The sequence below is a fragment of the Pinus tabuliformis genome, chromosome 9 (genome assembly GCF_031772625.1).
Source record: "Pinus tabuliformis cultivar Carrire ecotype Pingquan chromosome 9, CPIR1, whole genome shotgun sequence".
NCBI lineage: Eukaryota > Viridiplantae > Streptophyta > Pinopsida > Pinales > Pinaceae > Pinus > Pinus tabuliformis.
In genome coordinates, this window is record NC_142307.1 from 1,322,044,312 (window position 1) to 1,322,062,739 (window position 18,428).

At 38.1% G+C, this 18,428-nt stretch overlaps 1 protein-coding gene across 10 annotated transcripts in view; it reads right to left on the minus strand.

Annotated features, from left to right (window-relative positions):
• Window positions 1-18,428, minus strand: part of LOC149153393 (uncharacterized) — a 420,894-nt gene that overhangs the window by 169,582 nt on the left and 232,884 nt on the right. For all 10 annotated transcript variants that reach the window (XM_089438847.1, XM_089438842.1, XM_089438840.1 and 7 more), the window contains one exon: window positions 10,596-10,747. In XM_089438847.1, the coding sequence (XP_089294973.1) occupies window positions 10,596-10,747 (152 nt within the window). The remainder of the gene's footprint in view (window positions 1-10,595; window positions 10,748-18,428) is intronic.

Below are 18,428 nucleotides of genomic sequence, written 5' to 3' on the forward strand. Positions count from 1 at the left end.
AACATTGTGTATAAATACAGGAGGAATTTTCCTCCTTTGAACTCACTCATCTCATCACATCTCTCTCTCTCTCTACTGCGCAGAAAAAGGTCTCTCCCTCACACATGTGAAGCTGGACGCTGCTGAAATTGAAGCTGCAACTGCAGAAGTAAAGATTGACCTGTGTGGACTAGAAGATCTCCTCATCTGAACTGCGCTATAGGTTCATCTAAACCTCCTCTGAAAGCTGCAACTTTTGGTGGTGGAATCAAGTCAATCCGATGGACGGTTTGCAAGATATCGACTGTCCTAGTTTGAAGCTGGAAGCTGCCTAAACTGAAGTTGCAACTGCAAAAGTAAAGTTTGACCTGCTTGGACTAGAAGATCTCCTCATCTAAACTGCGTTGTGGGTTCATCTGAACCTCCTCTGGAAGCCGCAACTTTTGGTGGTGGAATCAAGCCGATCCGACGGTCAGTTTGTGAGATATCGTCTGCCCTAGTTTGATGATGAAGCCGCTAATGCTGATGCTGCTGATCTAGGGTTTCCTACTGCTGATATGAATCAGATTTATTGTATTATTTCTCTCTGATGAATTATTGAAGATAAAAGAAGATTTGATCAAAGGGTTTCCCCACACATTGTGGGGTTTGTCCCTAGCTAGCCGCCACATCTTGTATCTCTTGTCTTGGCTTGTTTTCTGTCGATCGTTTAATGTTCTATCTGCACTTTACTTTATGTTGTACATGTGATTGCTAAATTGTGGAATATAATAAGGAAAAGAAGTAAACTGTTATACGCATAGAACATACCATAACTTAACAATGATATTCATTTGCAACAAGATGCTCCATTGCCTAACATCGGAATGTACAGGTTATCCGCTTTAGAGAATGCAGAGATCAAGAAGCAGGTACAGGAGCTCCTAGACAAAAGGTTCATAAGGCCAAGCACATCACCATGCGGATCTCCAATTGTCTTGGTGAGAAAGAAAGATGGTTCGTGGAGGATGTGCGTTGATTACAGAGCACTAAATAAAATAACGATCAAGAATTGTTATCCTCTTCCTCGCATAGATGATCTATTAGATCAACTGAAAGAAGTTATTTACTTTTCCAAGCTAGACTTGCGTAGTGGCTACCATCAAGTCAGAGTTGCAAAACAAGATGCATGGAACACTGCTTTCAAAACAAAGCAAGCGTTGTATGAATGGCTAGTTATGCCTTTTGGCTTAACTAATGCTCCTACCACTTTCATGAGAGTTATGAATGATGTACTCTGACCTTTTATTGATGATTTTGTAATTGTATATTTAGATGACATTCTTGTTTTCAGTAAAACATGGGAAGAACATTTAAAGCATGTAAAGCAGACTCTATATGTTTTGAAAAAAGAAAATCTCTATGTTAAATTATCAAAATGTGAATTTGGCAAAACATCTTTGAATTATTTGGGTCATATTGTAGGGGGTGGTGAATTGAAGATAGATCCCTCTAAGGTTGAAGTCATTATGAACTGGCCTAAACCCAAATCTGCTACAAAAGTTAGAAGCTTCCTAGGAGCAGCACAATATTGGAGAAAGTTTATTGCTAACTTTTCCTTGATTGTAGCTCCCTTACATGCTTTAACAGGATTGAACAAGGTGTTTCAGTGGGGAGGCAAACAGCAAAAAGCCTTTGACACCTTGAAAGAAAAGATTAGTACAGCACCAGTACTAGCATTGCCAGATCTTCAAAGACCATTTGAGATTGAAACAGATGCCAGTGACTATGCCATGGGAGCAGTGTTGATGCAACATGGTAAACCCATATGTTATCATTCTGAGACATTTAATTCTGCAGTAGTTAATTATCCCACATATGATAAAGAATTGTATGCATTAGTACAGAGCATGAAAAAGTGGAAACATTACCTATTGGGCAAAGAAACAATTATACATACTGATCATCAACCACTTCAATATTTACACTCACAAACTAAATTTCAGCAATCAAGACACTATAGGTGGATGGGTTTTCTACAACAGTTTCATCTTGTCATCAGATATAAGAAAGGCATACACAATAAGGTTGCAGATATGTTATCTAGACCAATTATCAATGCATCTACTATACTTAAGAATAACTCAGTATTGCATGAAAGCTACATTGAACAATATGCTCAAGATGTAGATTTTAAGGATGTATATGCAACTTTAAGTCATGGCAAACAAGTAGAAGAATTGGATTATCATGTTAAGGACCAACTCTTGTATCATTTGGGAAAGTTATGCATTCCTCAAACTGAAAGAGTTAATATAATCCGAGAAGCACACACTTCTCTAATATCAGGTCATTTTGGTGTAAGTAAAACAGTTGCACAGCTACAAAGATTCTGTTATTGGCCAAGAATGCATGAAACAGTTTCTAGATATATTAAAGGGTGTACCATGTGTGCTAGAAGCAAGCCCAGCAATAGAAAACTAGGCTTGTACACTCCACTTCCAATTCCTTCTCATCCTTGGGAAAGTGTTTCCATGGACTTTGTTGGGGGATTGCCAAAGTCTAGAAAAGGTCATGACTATTTATATGTTATTGTGGACAGGTTCAGCAAAATGTGTATTTTAATACCTTGTAACAAGCAGATTACAGTTGAACAAACAGCAAAGTTGTTCTTTCAGCATGTATGGGTTCATTTTGGGTTACCCACTTCTATTGTCTCTAATCAAAATTCCCGATTTGTTGGGAAGTTTTGGTCAAGTCTATGGGAGTTGATGGACACCAGACTGAAGAAGAGCACAGCCTTCCATCCACAAACAGATGGCCAAACAGAGGTGGTCAATGAGACAGTGATCCAGTTGCTCAGAGGCTATTGCAGCAAGCATCCCAAGCTTTGGGATGAACATTTATGTTATGTGCAACATGCTTACAACCGTGCTAAACATTCTTCTACACAAAGATCTCCTTTTGAGACTTGTTTTGGTTTTATACCAAGGTATCCCTTGGATTTTGTCTTTAGTAAAGACATAGCAATTGATGGACACAGTGATGTGGACAAAGCAACCAAGTTCATTGAATAGATCCAAGAAATTCACCAGGCAGTGCAGGAACAGCTGGAAAAGAGCCAAGCCAAGTACAAGGCAAGGCATGATAAGCATCGAATTGAGCATAGCTTCCAAGTTGGTGATCAAGTCTGGCTGTACATCAACAAAGACAGAATGCAAGGTGAAGGTAAGAAGCTGAAGCCAATAAGGTATGGGCCTTTCAAGATACTTGAGAAAATTGGTGAGAATGATTTTCACCTTGATTTGCCAGCTTACATGCACATCTATTCAGTAGTTAATGCAAAGAACTTGAGACTATTTGAACCTTCATTGATTGAAGATCCCGAAGAGCAAAGTCAGTTGCCTTCTATTGATGATCTGTTGCTTGAATATCTCAATGAGTTGCAGGAAGATACAGTTCTGGACAGGAAGGTGAGAACTACGCGCAGAGGGGATGTTGAGTACCTAAGAATCGGACTCAAAGGTTCAAAACCAAGTAGTGCAAGATGGATAGAGATTGGACAGGTGAGGAAGTTGTATCCTCACTTGATTGATGCTTAAAAACCAACTTTTGGTGGTCCAAAAGCCTTCTCAGTGGGAAGGCGTGATCCAAAATGGATCCAAAAACCCTCTAAGTCTTCAAAATCTTTTAAAAGATCAAAACTCTTAAAACAGGGGGAACTCTTAAAACAGGGGGAAAACACTATCAGCAGCGAAAAACACAAGAAACAGTGGAAAAACAAGTTATCGGCAGCGATGCATAGGAGCCGTCGGATCTAGCCAATCAACGGTCCAGATCCGATCGGCAAATCGCAATCGGTGGTGGCAAAGGGAGGCTATCGGCGAAGACCACATAGTGTATGCGACTGCGATCAGCGGGGTCAACAAGGACCGTCAATCAAGCGCGCAGATCAACGGCCCAAGTTGAATTGCAATATTGCATCGGAGCTACACAGAGGAGCGGGGCTATATATATATATATATATATATATATATATATATATATATATATATATATATGTATGTATGTATGTATGCGTGATGCGATAGCCGGGCCCGATAGAGCTACAAAGCGATATTCCATAAAATTTGAGATCTGTCAAACAGCGAACTTTTACGTATTTCGCGTATTTCGTTTATTAAACGAAATACGAAGGGAAGCATCGATGCGATGAAAACCAGACCCGACGAGATCTATGAATGCGATATTATAATATTTCAAGTCCGATAAAGCCATTTTACAAGGTTTTTCAGTGTTAATGTATTTTTAAATATAAAAGGGAAACCACAAAAACCAGCAGTATTTCGCGAGAGCGAAAGGCGATAAGTGGTTTGGGCCGGGCTTCGCCCGATCCCATACAATGGTTGCCACATGTCTAGGCTGAGGAGATAGAAAACCACCTTCATCAGGCGATTAACCCTCGTACGAAAGAGCCGCCCGAAATGAACCACAGTCGTTGGATCTGGATCTCCCCGATTGATGGCGGAGATAGGAGTTATAAGGCGGAACGTATAATATTTCAAATCCGATTAACAGTGATTTGGCGGATTTTCCCGTGTTTTGCAGCGTTTCTCTGTGTAAACAGAAAACGATCAATTTTGGGATTTCAAAGGCCCGATGACCCATTCCGTTACAAAATAGGTGGCCACCAACCCTGGAAGCGTTTAACAATGATTGCTAACGCTCAGAAAGGGATCTAAGCGGACAGAGGTTGAGAAGCCAAAGAGCCCGAGAAGGTCAAACGAGCAAACAACACCGATTGGCTTTAAAGCCATAGACAGAGAGCAAACAGAGACAGGCGGTGTTGAGACAGAGCAACAGAGACAGAGAGTCAGTGAGGAGAGTCTGTGTGCTCAGAAGGGACTTGGGGGATCCAAGTAAAGCCTTATTGTTTTGTATCTGTTGTGTGAAACTCAAATTGAGCTCACTGTTGTAAAACTCTGTTTTGAAGACATAATAGAGAGGTCACCACTTAAGGCTAGAATAGGAGACGTAGCCCAAGAGTGTTGGGTGAACTCCTTATTAAACTTGCTATGTTTATGTGTGTTGTCTATTATGTTCTTTAACTGCTTCATTGTCTATGTATTTTGCAATCTTATCGATCCATTGCACAAAGTAACATAGGCAAATCCATGCACATGAGTCTGTAATACCTTAATAATTGTTTAAAGATCTCATTATCAGATCACGAAGTCAGGCAACAAGTCAGTCATCATGGTGGTTCTGGACAGACTTTCTAAGTATGCTCATTTTTGCGCCTTACCCCACCCTTTTACACCCGCTTTGGTGGATCAATCTTTCATGGACCAGATTCTCAAATTGCATGGCATGCCCACTTCCATTGTGTCTGATCGTGACCCAATCTTCATCGGTAACTTTTGGCAAGAACTCTTCAAGCTACAAGGTACCCAATTCCAACTCAGTACTTCCTATCATCCCCAAACTGATGGTCAAACTGAAGCAGTCAACAAATGTCTGGAGACCTACCTCAAGTGTTTCACTTCAGAAAAGCAACATCTATGGGTACAGTGGTTACCTCTAGCAGAATGGTGGTATAATACTAACTATCATGAAACCACCAAGATGACTCCATATGAAGCAGTTTATGGTCAACTCCCCCCTTCACCTACTTCTTATATCCCGGGATGCTTTAAGGTACAAGCAGTGGATCAACTCATACTCGTGCAACCATGCTTGCCCACCTCAAAGATAATCTCCATCAAGTTCAAAATCGCATGAAGCAACAGGCAGACCAACATCGTTCAGAGCGCACATTTCAAGAAGGGGATCAAGTATTCTTGAGGCTATAACCATATAAGCAAACATCACTCAAAGACAAGGGTTGTCAGAAATTATCTTCAAAATTCTGCGGACCGTATCAAATACTTCAGCGCATCGGAGAAGTAGCCTACAAGCTAGCCTTGCCACCCACTGCAAAAATCCATCCTGTCTTCCATGTCTCATGCCTCAAGAAAGTGGTTGGGAACAATTGCAGAATTCAAACCAGTCTACCCGAATTGGATGAAGAAGGTTCAATCTAGCTCCAACCTAAACAAGTTCTTGACACGCAAGAACAACACCTGCGCAGCCGCACGATCAAGGAAGTCCTTGTCAAATGGAAAGACACCTCTCCAGAAGATGCGACCTGGGAACCAGCCACTGTTCTTCAGCAGTTTCCGCAGCTTCAGCCTTGAGGACAACACTGTTTTTATGGGGGAGGGCATGTTAGGGTCCAACCCTAACCCCCTTATTTATGTAATAGGGTCGAGTCATAGTTATAATTAGTTAAAGAGTCAATAAAGCCCATATTAATAATTGTAAGTGGTTGGCCCGCATTTAAAGAAGGGACCACAGTTAGTTGCAAATGGGCCATGGTATTAGATAGCTGGTATTAATAAGAACCATGGTACTGACCCATGGTATTGCATGTATGAATCCTATATAAAGAATAGAGCCTCCCTATTGAGGAGCATCATGTCTTATTTTGTAATCGAGCCCTACTTTATTGGAAGTTGCCCCCTCGAAGAGGCAAGTGAACATTGCTTTCTTTTCTGAATAATAAAATACATGTTATTTCTCATTGTTCTGTGTTCTGGGTTATATTTCTTCGCATATTTGGTATTCTAGTATCTTCTCGCAGGTCAAGAGCATAACAGTTGAAGCATTCAACTTGAGGCTTGTCTTTTCTAAACCTTCTCTTAGAGTCCCTGGATTCGAGAGAAGACTTTCTTGGATTGGATGGTCTCCCTCTACCTTTCCTCTTCTTGTCTTGTGCAGCAAATGCAGAGGGCTCTCATTCTTCATGCTTTTGAATCCTTCCTCGGGCAATCATCCCAGTTTCCTCTTGTGTGCATTGTCCAACGAGCTCATCAAATGTCTAGAGTCTATTATTGTTGCCTATAGTAGTAATGAATGTTTCCCAAATAGGAGGAAGACCTTGAAGTGTGATCATCACCAACTCTCTATTAGATATGGGCTCACCAGCAGTCTGCAATTGATCCCTTAGTTAGGATACCCTCATGATATAGGATTGCACAAATTCTCCCTTGTTCATTTTCAATTCTTCGAGTTTGTTCTTCAAGGAGAGGATGTGGTTCAGGTTGTTGACTTGATACATCCCAACCAGCTTATGATAGATGTCTTTAGACTTTTTCAAGCTTCCAACATAAAAAAGTACATGATCTTGCAAACCATCAATAAGGATTTTCTTGGCTTTGAGGTCACCTTTATTATACTTGGACTTGATAGCAGCAGAAGCATTTTTCGCAGGCTCATGCACCTTTCCTTGCACATATTCCAAAACATTGTTGCCATCCAGTGTAACTTCCAACCTGATCTTCCAAGCAGCAAAGTTTGATGAATCACCCAACTTCTCATTATCTTTGAAGAAAAAGGTAGTCGTCTTGTCGAAATCAAATAGGCTCCTTCAATTCCTTTTCAAAGATGATTGTTCTTCTTTCTTGTCTCCTTGGGCTTGTTCTTCACCTTAGCTCTGATACCATGTTAACTTTTGACTGTTCTATGTTGATACAATCACTTTAGCCCAATTCTTAACTTCAATTAGCAATTAATTCAATCTTCTAGTGATAAATAGCAATTGTAGATAGAACAGTAAATGCAATGAACAGTGAGAGACAATCAAGAGCAATAACAAGAGACACCAAATTTGGTCAAAGACTAGGGAAAATCCCACAACAGAGAAAACCCTTTCAAATTCTTCTTCTTATTAGATTGTCATAAAATGTTCAGTAGAGAGATACAATGATTCCATTCATCAACAACAAAGTCAAAGTCAAATCTTTGACCATCCACCAAAACCAATATCCAAAGTCCAATAGATGAAACCAAAAATCAAATCTGGTCAAACTGTCAAATCTGCAATTACGGTCAAAGTCAACAGCAGTCAAAAAAGCCCTAACTAGTCACAAGTCAATGGTCAAAACTGTCCTCCAAGAGCTCAGTCAACAGTCAAAAGATTTGGCCTCCAATGCTGGTCAAACCTCAGTCAAAATAGTCCCAAAAATCACAGTCAAACCTGGTTAATGGAGAGAGAAGGTTTGTGGTCAACTGCAGTGAAAGTGCCCAGATTTCCTTGTCTTTGTGCCAATAAATGTGGCCTTCCAAAACAGGTCCAAAACTGGTCAAACCAAGTCAAAGAGTGCCACAACAAAGATGGTCAACGCTGGTCAAAGTCTCCCAAGCAGAAGTGCAATTTGGTCAACCGGAAAATACACCTTCTCTTTCACACGTGTGAAGACAACATACAATATTTCAGATGTACGAACCAATAGAAGAAGAGAGAGATGCTTGTAATGTGATTTCCAAATGAAGGTGACTTGACCTGTATTTATAGGCATTGGAGGAGGGCTAATTTGTCTTCTAGGTCGACCTTGACTTTTGTGCCATAATGGGTTTTCACTTTAAAAATACATTTTTCCTTGACCAAATTAAATTCTTCCAAAGGCAATTTGGGGCTTCTCTGGATGAGGAAGACTGTCCAATGGAGGGAATTTGTCCCTGAGCTGCCAAATTAACATCTTCACTGTTAATGTCTTTGGAGATCTAGGGTTAGGATCATAAAGAGATAAAAGCAAGTTGGGGGAAAAGAGAGACGTATTGTACACAGAAAAGCACAGATGATGGTTTGAGCCTAAGAAGGAGAAATAGAGAAGGAAAATCGAATTGCGGAGGCCAAGGGATTGAAGATCAGAATGAGGTCGTGATTTCCAGCAATGCATGCATTCCAAGGTAATCATACTGTACTGTACGGGTCCATACCATACAGACAGTCGTACTACATGCTGCAGCAGCAATAATCTCAGATACAAGTCTCCACTTGAGCGAGGACTATGTTGCATCAATTTGAGCCTTTAAAATTTGTACAATAAATCATGCCACACATACTTCAATGTTAATGCTATAAAACGATTTGGATGTTATCAGTATCACAGGATGGATCACTTTGCGATCGAAAATTGATGTAAACTGTGGAGGCACGGCTGTCTTAGTATAGTCAAAAGATATCATCAAGTATGCTTATTTTTGTGGCTTGAGTTATAGTGTTTATCTATAGAAGATTTAGATATCCATAGTCTCGGCCTTCGGGATCAATGCAAACCTTTGGTATCATAACTTTAGACTTTTGCAAATCTCTTAGTTTATCACATACAGTTCGGATCAAAGGATCGGATTTCCTGACTAGGGTTACCACAGAGTCTTCATGTCACAATATTATAGAACTCATGCTACATATCTTCGCACTTTATTCAAACATTAAAGTGATACAAGTCTCGGACTTCGCTTCCAATAATAACTTTTTATCTTTGATACAAACAAATGTCATCGGTTATCACAAGACTGATTATACCTTTTTGGCTCAGATTCAAACAGAGAGTATATGTTGGATTGATAAGTTTCGTATGTTCTTCGAATCTTTGGTAATGATCTTCTCCAAAAGCCAACAAAATGTGATCTTCAAGCTTCCTTTTTCAAACCTTAGCTCTAATTCCATTTTGAGAAATCATGTGTTCTGCATATTAGGATAGATTTCTCTTTCATGATAATTACTTGTGAGAGTGTGTTGTCTTATTGCTATTATACTTTGTTCCTCTACATCAAGCAATTATCAATATATACATGAAGATCACAAAGAAACAAGGCAACACAAGATATAGGCTCCAAGCCAGGGCAAAAACGCCACAAGGGAGAAAACCCAGAAAAACACTCTTCTTATAGAATCAGATCAAAGTGTGATATTCAAGACCCATGACCATGACAAAAACTCTAACCCTCAAGATGCCAAGCCAAGCCCTCCTTCCACATAGCAACAGATTCATCAACAACAAGAAGATTATCAACATGTACAGCAGCAGAATTATCATATGTCCAAGCCCAAGAATATCTTTTCTTTACACTTTCAAATTTCAGACTTCGGCCTCCCTTGACTTCGCTTTCCTTCTTTGATTTTATTCAGAACAGATCATGCGAATTTCTTGTCACAAATGAGTTCAACACGTCCTCTATGTATACTGTCCAGAGGGGTTTGATTAGATGTTTCTTCCTGGGCAAGGCCGACTTGACAGGCAGGGCCGACTTGACATCTTGAAGTGACTTTTGACTCAAATTACAACTTTGAAAAATTCTTTTTCTAGGCTATAAATAAGCCTTTGACTTTGACCAATACAAATAGTAATGATCATGAAGAACATGCTTGAATAAAATAAAAATTTGTCTTAAGCATGAAACCCATGCTTGAAAAATAAATAAGAATTTATTTTTCTTCTTTTTGTTTTTACATAAAATATACAAGTACAATAATAATTATGAAGATCAAACCTAGTTACATTTTCCAACACCTTTCCCAGTAAAAAAAAATATAATAATCTGAGAATCTCTCCTGAAAACATATGGGCAACATTTAAATAATGAAAATTCATTGTTTGCGATGCACCTCATTAAATAGCAATAAGTACTTCTTTAACATTTAATTGGCTCTTCATGTCACGGTATCATTTATGATGAAAAGGTCTTCCATTTACTGATTTTCTGTGTTGTTTCAATAATGAAGATTAAGCAATAGTTTTTAAAAATCTCACCATGGTCCTCCGGGAAGTCGAAGACCTTGACGCTGCCCAATTGTATAAAACCAAAATCCTCTGTGCTTCCCAAGAAAATCCCCTGTCTCTGCTTCTAACAGTATACCTTCCATCTCACCAATATGTCTTGCCACAAATTCACTGAACTTCACCTATAAAATCCAAGTATTTACGGCAAACGTTAAAGAACCAATAAGAAAATTTAACTATTTCATAAATAGTAATCTGAGCTGCTAATGATCTGAAAATTACATTTGTACAGCTCATTGTTGTCAGGAAATTTACACAGATAAGAATACAGAAATGTCTTTGTTACTTTTCTTCATATGGACAAAGATAACATCGATTCATTTTCTCATAGGATCTCAAGTTTCGACGAACATACAACTTTTCTGGTTAATTTACAGGACTCTTCATCCTAGTAATCATGTTTTAAAATTTACTCTATCTTGATTACTCGTTCATGAATCAGAAACAACAGATTTTTCAACTAAAGGGTGTGGATAAATCTTTTTCTCCTATTTTAATACAGATTCTGTGTTATCAGAGTTGGTAAAGTTTTCAGAAAAATGAACAAAATTTGTCAGTTCCCAGGCCAGGAAAATCGGATGGTGAATTTAGTTAAGAACTTAATGAAGTTAATGGTGAAGTTGAAGATGAACTTCATGGTCAATTCAATGACAAATATGACGCTGAATTTAAGGGCAAGGAAATTCTTTACATAACATCTGTAAAAGAAAAAATTGTGGAGATTCACTTCTGATTTTTCATAGCCTTTAAAAATTTCAAAAACCTATATTAATTTTTCATGACATGTAGTCAAACCATATGTGATGTTTTAACAAGCTTAGGAAGCTATAACAAAATAACAAAAATTAGCTTAATTCTATTCGTCAAAATTGATGGAAAATTATGACATAGATGTTTGCACTGGCAAACTTAGCTTGAATTTCATAGTAACCGAATTCAAACATTAACACAATCCAGCTGACTTACAAATTTGATATTCTTGATTTGGGGATATTCTCAGTATAAATTTATATATGTAAAAAGAAAGGTAAATACACCACAAAAATAGCCCACATAACATAGATATTACATCGAGAATGGGGAGTTCCGCTTAGTGCTGAATACCATCATCTTCGAGTGACAGCACTGGGAGAAGACAGTTTCTCTTGTCATTCCGAGCAATTCTAATATGGAGACAATTCAAGAATTCTACTTTTATTAATCCTATTGTTTCTATATATTTATTCTCTTAACCTTCATATACATATATATATATATATATATATATATATATATATATATATAGTTTAATTGTTATGTACCTTCCTAAGCATGTTACTTAGTAGCCTCTTCTAATGATCTACATGAGTGGGAGGTGGTATAGCCCTCACCTGCTCTCTTCTATTTATGTCCACCCTCTCGTTAACACCTTCCATTCTTCTAGTTAACAGTCCTTTTAGCAATATGTTTTTCTCTCTCTATATGTCATCATGAGGGGATGCATCTTCCCCTCCTTGTGTCATCTTGAGAGAATGCATGTTCACCTACCTTCATCTATATAGATTATATTGCATGTACTATGGGCATATCTCAAATATATTGATGTCCTGCATTAATAGGTTTGTTGAAATTTAATTCATGGACCAGCAGATCTGCACTTCAAGGAATAAAAGTTATAGCTATTAATCTGAAACTCTCTGTACAACTATGAAAACCCTCCCATCTGCAAATACTAAACTCTAAATTGCATATTCAAAAGTACAAAACCTGCATTATCTAAAACTCTGTCAAAACTCAACAGTAAACTAACTATTCCATAAAAAGAATTCTGAAATTTATGACAGACAGAGGAATTTGCAGAACAACAATCAAATAGATGTTTATTTTTCAGAAAACAGAAACTCACATAACAACTCCGTTGCCAAGTCAAGGCCCACTAGCACAACCGGTTGAGGATGGGCCTCATCAGCAAGGCGACCCAGGATCAAACCTCACAGGGGGTGGTTGTGCCCTGTGCTAGGGGGAGGAGACATGCTAAAAAATCCAGTCAGCTAAGGGCTGGTGTGGCCCAGGCCGGGTGCAATCCCTGGGTGACTTTGACGGCTTAGATGCCCCTAGGTCGCAGCTCCTCAAGCCACAGGTCAAGCCTAGAGGATCATAGACAACTTGACAAACAAACAAAAAAACAACTTTGTTGCCAAAACTCTAAGATGCATGAAAAACTAATCTGCCCTACTCCATTAGAGAGTAGGAGAGAGTGCTTGGGGATAATAATAGGCAGCCTAATTTAAGGCCTACATGCATGAACAACCTGCTTAGAAAAGAGCACCCTAGGAGAGATCTTCCTAGCAACTGTGCCCTGTGTTGACCATGTACATGACAACAGTCCAAGGAGCAGAGTATAAAGCAATGGAATAAAATTTTCGAGTCAATATCATCATTGTAATCCCAAATTCTGCTTTTTGTATTGTAAAAATGATTCTAGTATGACTATTAAGCCATGTAACAACACATAGGTAAGCCTATGATTCTTTTCAAAGGGTTTCACTCTAGGGACTTTTTTAACCTCCCCAAATTATCTGTGTTTGTAAACACAAAGAACTGACAGAGTTTTTCCCCCAGATTTACTCCAAAGCTAGGGTGGAGCTCATTTATAAGGTCTTAGGTGAGTCCTAGTGTTATTGATTTTATGTATTTTATCATACTAGATCATGTGTCTTGTGTTGCAAAATTTGGTGAGTCATAAGAGTTTGTGTTTATGTGTTTTCCCCTTCTAAGGGTTGATTTGTAATATCTTGATGTAAAAGTGTTATCTGGGAATATTTTTGGTGAATGGTTCCTCATAATTAGAAAACCATTACCAAAATATTTTTTAGATGCACTTAGAGGGTGCAAAAGTATTTAATCTCTTGAGTCTAATAATTAAATTTATGGCAAAAATAAAATTAAAATTAGCCAGAAATCGTCAAGAAATAAAATGAAGGGAAAAATTAATTACTCTTCAAGTGGAAAACTTATTCAAAAATTATTTGAGGCTATTTTCAAAGGAAATAATTCAAGTCAAAAATAAAAAGTCTCATTTCCAAGGTAGAAGGACCTAGTCCATAAATTTGTTTGGACCAGAGAAGACTATTTCCCAGCAAATCGAACTTTTTGGACCAAGCAGTTGAATATTTTGCACAAGTAACGATAATTCTATTTTTGGAGGTCCTCCATGATCTAGAAGTCAAAGTTTGACCCCTCCAGCACAGTGAACAAGGAAGGTCGAAATTTTTTGGAGATTTGTGCCAGCTAATCAAGGGTTTGAATTTTATCCACAAGGATCAAGCCATGGATCGATACAACTAGCAGTTATTTCCACTTGAATGGGTTAATCCCTCTCATTCTCTATATAAGTAAGCTTTCAAGCTCCTCATTGTAACTTCAACTGGATCAAAAATTTTTGTATTGAGCTAAGCTCTACTGGAATATTTTTAAAAAAAGTCTTTGGGGTTTCAATTCAAGGTGTCTCTCTCTTGATGATTCATGGTATGTGTTGAATGGGTTTAATGCTCTAATTTTGTTCTTTAACTGAAGATTATTGTTTCATAGCCAGTGGTTGGATTATCTATTAGCATAGGTATCTTGCTTTAGGTATTGGGCTAGAGTAAACACATTGAAGCTGGTAGATCTAGCAGGTATCTCTAGATCTCTAGTCTATTTGTGTGAATCGAACCCCTTTGAAACTAATAATCTATCTTTCGAGTGTGTAGAGATTTTCAAGTGATTCATCCCTTGGGCAAGCCCCAAGTTCATGGACTTTGAGGTGACCACACCTTGTTTGGACTCTAAGCTTATCTAACAATTTATTGTGCAGGGTTTGGGTTTGTACATTAAATACAAATTATTTCTATCAATTATTTTCAAAATTTACTTGGGCTAAAAGGATTTATTTGCTAACAAGAGCTTGATTTTAATTGTGAATAGTGTAAATAATTTGTAAATAATTTTCTAACCCTTGTATATTATTTTTTCCTTTTGTAAATAATATTTTTGGGGTTTTTATTTTAGAATTTTCTAGATCTTGTGGCTTGGCTCTATTTATTTGATTTGCAAGTGCCATTAGCTCAAGAATTCATAGACAAATTTGAAGCAAGAGGCTTGAAACCCTCACCTAGCCTAGACGGCTAGGGTTTGGCCTTATATTCACCTAAGGGGGAGCCATCTAACTTCCTGGAGGATTGTGTTCAGCCAAGGAGTGTTGATCTAGAGCCTAGAGACCAAGATCTACAATACCTACCTGCCAAAATTGCAACGCCTAGCCTCTTCGAGGGAGTCGCTAGCCCTAGAGGGCTTGTTTACTGCAAAAACTAAGGTTTTCTCAAGTGCTGATATCTGAAGTGGTTTTACAGGTCCATTTTCCAAAGTTAGAGGCATTTTGGGGATTGAATTTAACATTCTTTTGCTTGCAGGAGGTGTCTGCAGTGTTTTTGAGGGCATTATGCCTTGGCCGCAAGTCAAATAGTCCTATTTTGGCCTAGTTGCAGCCCTCAAAAAGCCTACAGACCCTAGCCGCAAGCCTATTTGGCCTCTAGGTATAAGCCACAGTCCTAATTAGGCCATAAAGACCTAGTCGTAGCCTTTGGTGACTTCGAAATAGGGTTACAAATTGATTTTTGTGCTAACCCCTTGTGTTTGCAGGCCTAATCATAAATTTGACAAGGGTTTTGAAGTGATTCATCATTAGTAATTTGTCATTTTTGTTTAAAGGCTAATAAATTTGTTTTGCAGGCTTGAGATTAAAGTTGGGGCAAGTTTGTGGGCTTTGAAAGCCATTGTATCCATCAAATCAGCCATATAAGCTTGGCTGCTAGCATTTGGAGGCCTACTAGGCCTGGACGCTAGCACTAGAGGGCTTAATTCATTACCAAAGGATATTTAGGGCTAACAATCTTGTGGTTGCAGGTGTTTGGAGGAGTTTTCTCTCTTGTTCAAAGGCCAGAGTCACATTTTTTTAGGCTTACACTTGCTAGTCTTGCTCATTTCTCCTAGTCACAGGCCTAGGAGGTCATTCTTGCACTAGCCGTTGGGTTTCAAGGACCTTATACATTGGTTTTCAGACTGACATTTGTGGTTGCAGGTGTTAGAAAGTCTACATTGCATTTTCAAGGTCAAAACATCACTATCTTGGTGTCTCAACCAACCAAGTTTGCCATCAAAGGAAGGTCGCTAGGCCTTAAGGGTTTGATTCCTCTAGCCTTCCCTCTTTCCTTGGCTGTTACATTAATAACCAGATCTAAATTTGATCATAACAGTGACTTAATCACACAATAATCACATTAAGAAGACCTAAAAACACATTCTCTAATAAGCCTAAGAACCTAAAATATTAACTCACCTTAAGTTAAGGCTTATTCATTATTGTTATTGAGTAATTTTGGGGACTGTTCTAACAATAATAAGTGGTTGATCTGACTTGCATAAGTCTGGTGCATCCTCTTAATAATCATTGAATAATAACATTGATGCATTGGTCTATCTTTGGGGTCTTGAGGATAAGATAGCATTCTTGCATCATTGCATTGTACTTCCTTCTAGCATCTCTAACTAGTAAATTTGCATTTGTTTTATCTCGCTTGTAACATTGCATATCACTGTTAGCAATCTAATTACTCAATTGGTTCTTGTTGCTGTTGTGCTTAAGGAAAATTGCATTGGTCTCTCTTTGTGGCCTTGAGGATGAGATAGCATTCTTCCATCATTGCATTGTACTTCCTTCTAGCATCTCTAACTAGTAAATTTGCGTTTGTTTTATCTCACTTGTAACATTGCATATCACTGTTAGCAATCTAATTACTCAATTGGTTCTTGTTGCTATTGTGCTTAAGGAAAATTGCAAATCTTTGTGGTTTCTAGTTAACTAACAAGAAGATATTGCTCTCATATTTGTGTTCTAAGTTTCTCTTGTTTCTAATCATTATAATATAAATAAGAGGAATTCTAACAAGCACCTTGAATCATTGAATGACTGATATTGTTATTCTTGTTTCATTGGGATAATTGTTCAAGTGTTCTCTAGGTGCTTCATTAATTGTTCTTGTCATCTTGTGTTGAGAAATATTCAAGTCATTTAATTTTGTTGGAGCATTTATTATATCTATAATCTCATTGAAGCAATCACTCATAATCTGCACCTTCATTCTAAGTTAGAAGTGCATCTCTAAAATTTACCTCCAAGCATAAACTTGGTTGAAAGAATGATAGGACCACCTTCTTCACACAATTTAAGAAGTCTAGACCCTCATTCGCAATTAACATAGGTGACCTTGCAGTTCTCTTGTGGGAAATCCCTTGTAGGAACAGAGGAACTTAGGTCGTTAGAACCCCACAGGAGGTATCGTTAATGAGGCCTTACCCTCCTTCCTGTTAGAGTCTTATAGTTACAGTGATCAAATTTACTCTTTCCATTGTTGATAGAGTCTTAGGTCAAATTATTATATTTTCAAATAAAATTTGACATATCTCTTGATTGTCAAATGGTTCCAATTCATTGTCTAGGTGTCATTGCTACTCCCTCCACTTATTCAAGGTCACAAATCATCCATCATGGTCACTGTCATCATTTCCTATCATGAGTCATCAAATGAGTTAGTTGGTCATCATTTAGGTCATGGTCAAGGATATGCATTTTATGGGCATCATTAACTCAGTCATCAATATCAATTTAGGGAGTCATGTAATCCATTATGGTCATCATCATGGGACTTAGCAATTAGGAAATAAAGTTTTTCAAAAAGAATCCAAGTACATCTATGTCACATGTAGATGTAACCTTCCTATTGAAGAAATAATTCTACAGTACAAATCACATCATCAAGTCATTTTGTCAAAAGTACACGTGATGTCACTCCACTATCGAGCCAAAAATCGATTTTCTAAGTTATAAAGGAGCACCAAGGCATTTTAAAACTTCATTGTATCCTTCCAAAAGCTCCAAGAGCTCCTCTCTATCACTTTGATACTTGTTATAGCCATCAGAACTTCGAATTTCACCACCACTACTCTTTTCATCTGTTTGTTGCGTTTCTGGAGGAGGTTGTTGTGCTTTTCATTTGGAGACCAAAGGGAGGAAAAACAGGTTCAGTTTTCATCTCAAATGCTTCAAAGCCTCTTTAAACAAGTAAAGCTTCACAAACCCTTTATGCAGTCTTTTCCCTCAGAAAAATGATTAAAACTCCATTCATAAGGTTTTGTTGTGTTTTTGTTGCGTTTTCCACTTTCATGGTCTCTTGCTTCTTTTGAGAAGAAATCTCCTTGTTTTTAAGTCTATATATCCTTCATTACCTTATCAAACACTCCTCACCATTCCCCTTACTGAAATTCAATCATTTTTCCATTTTTCCTCAAAAACCTAGCTTGTTGCTGCGTTTCTGGCCTAAGACTGTGTTTTGCCATTTTTACCCCTCTTTTCTCACTTATTTTGAGAAATTCCACCACCACTGTCTTCCTAACATCTATCCCTACCCCCTATAATTTCCTCAGAATTTTTCCTATCCTCCTTCCCTTCATTCCCTTCCCTAAAGTTGTTGCGCTTTTAGCCATGTTTTGCAGATCAAATCCCTTGCCCTTTCTTGTTTGAAATTAGGGTTTTCTATTTAAAGTGAAGCCAAAAACATGGTGAAGACCAGTGAAAGAAGAAGTATAAGGGAGGAGAGATCTCTAGGTATGAGCCAACTCATATGCAAGAGGTCAATTCATCAAAGTTCATCAGAAAATCATTTGAGCAAGCAGGTTGTCTAGGGTTTTGTCAAAAAGTGCAAGAGGTGGGCTATCATCATGATTTAA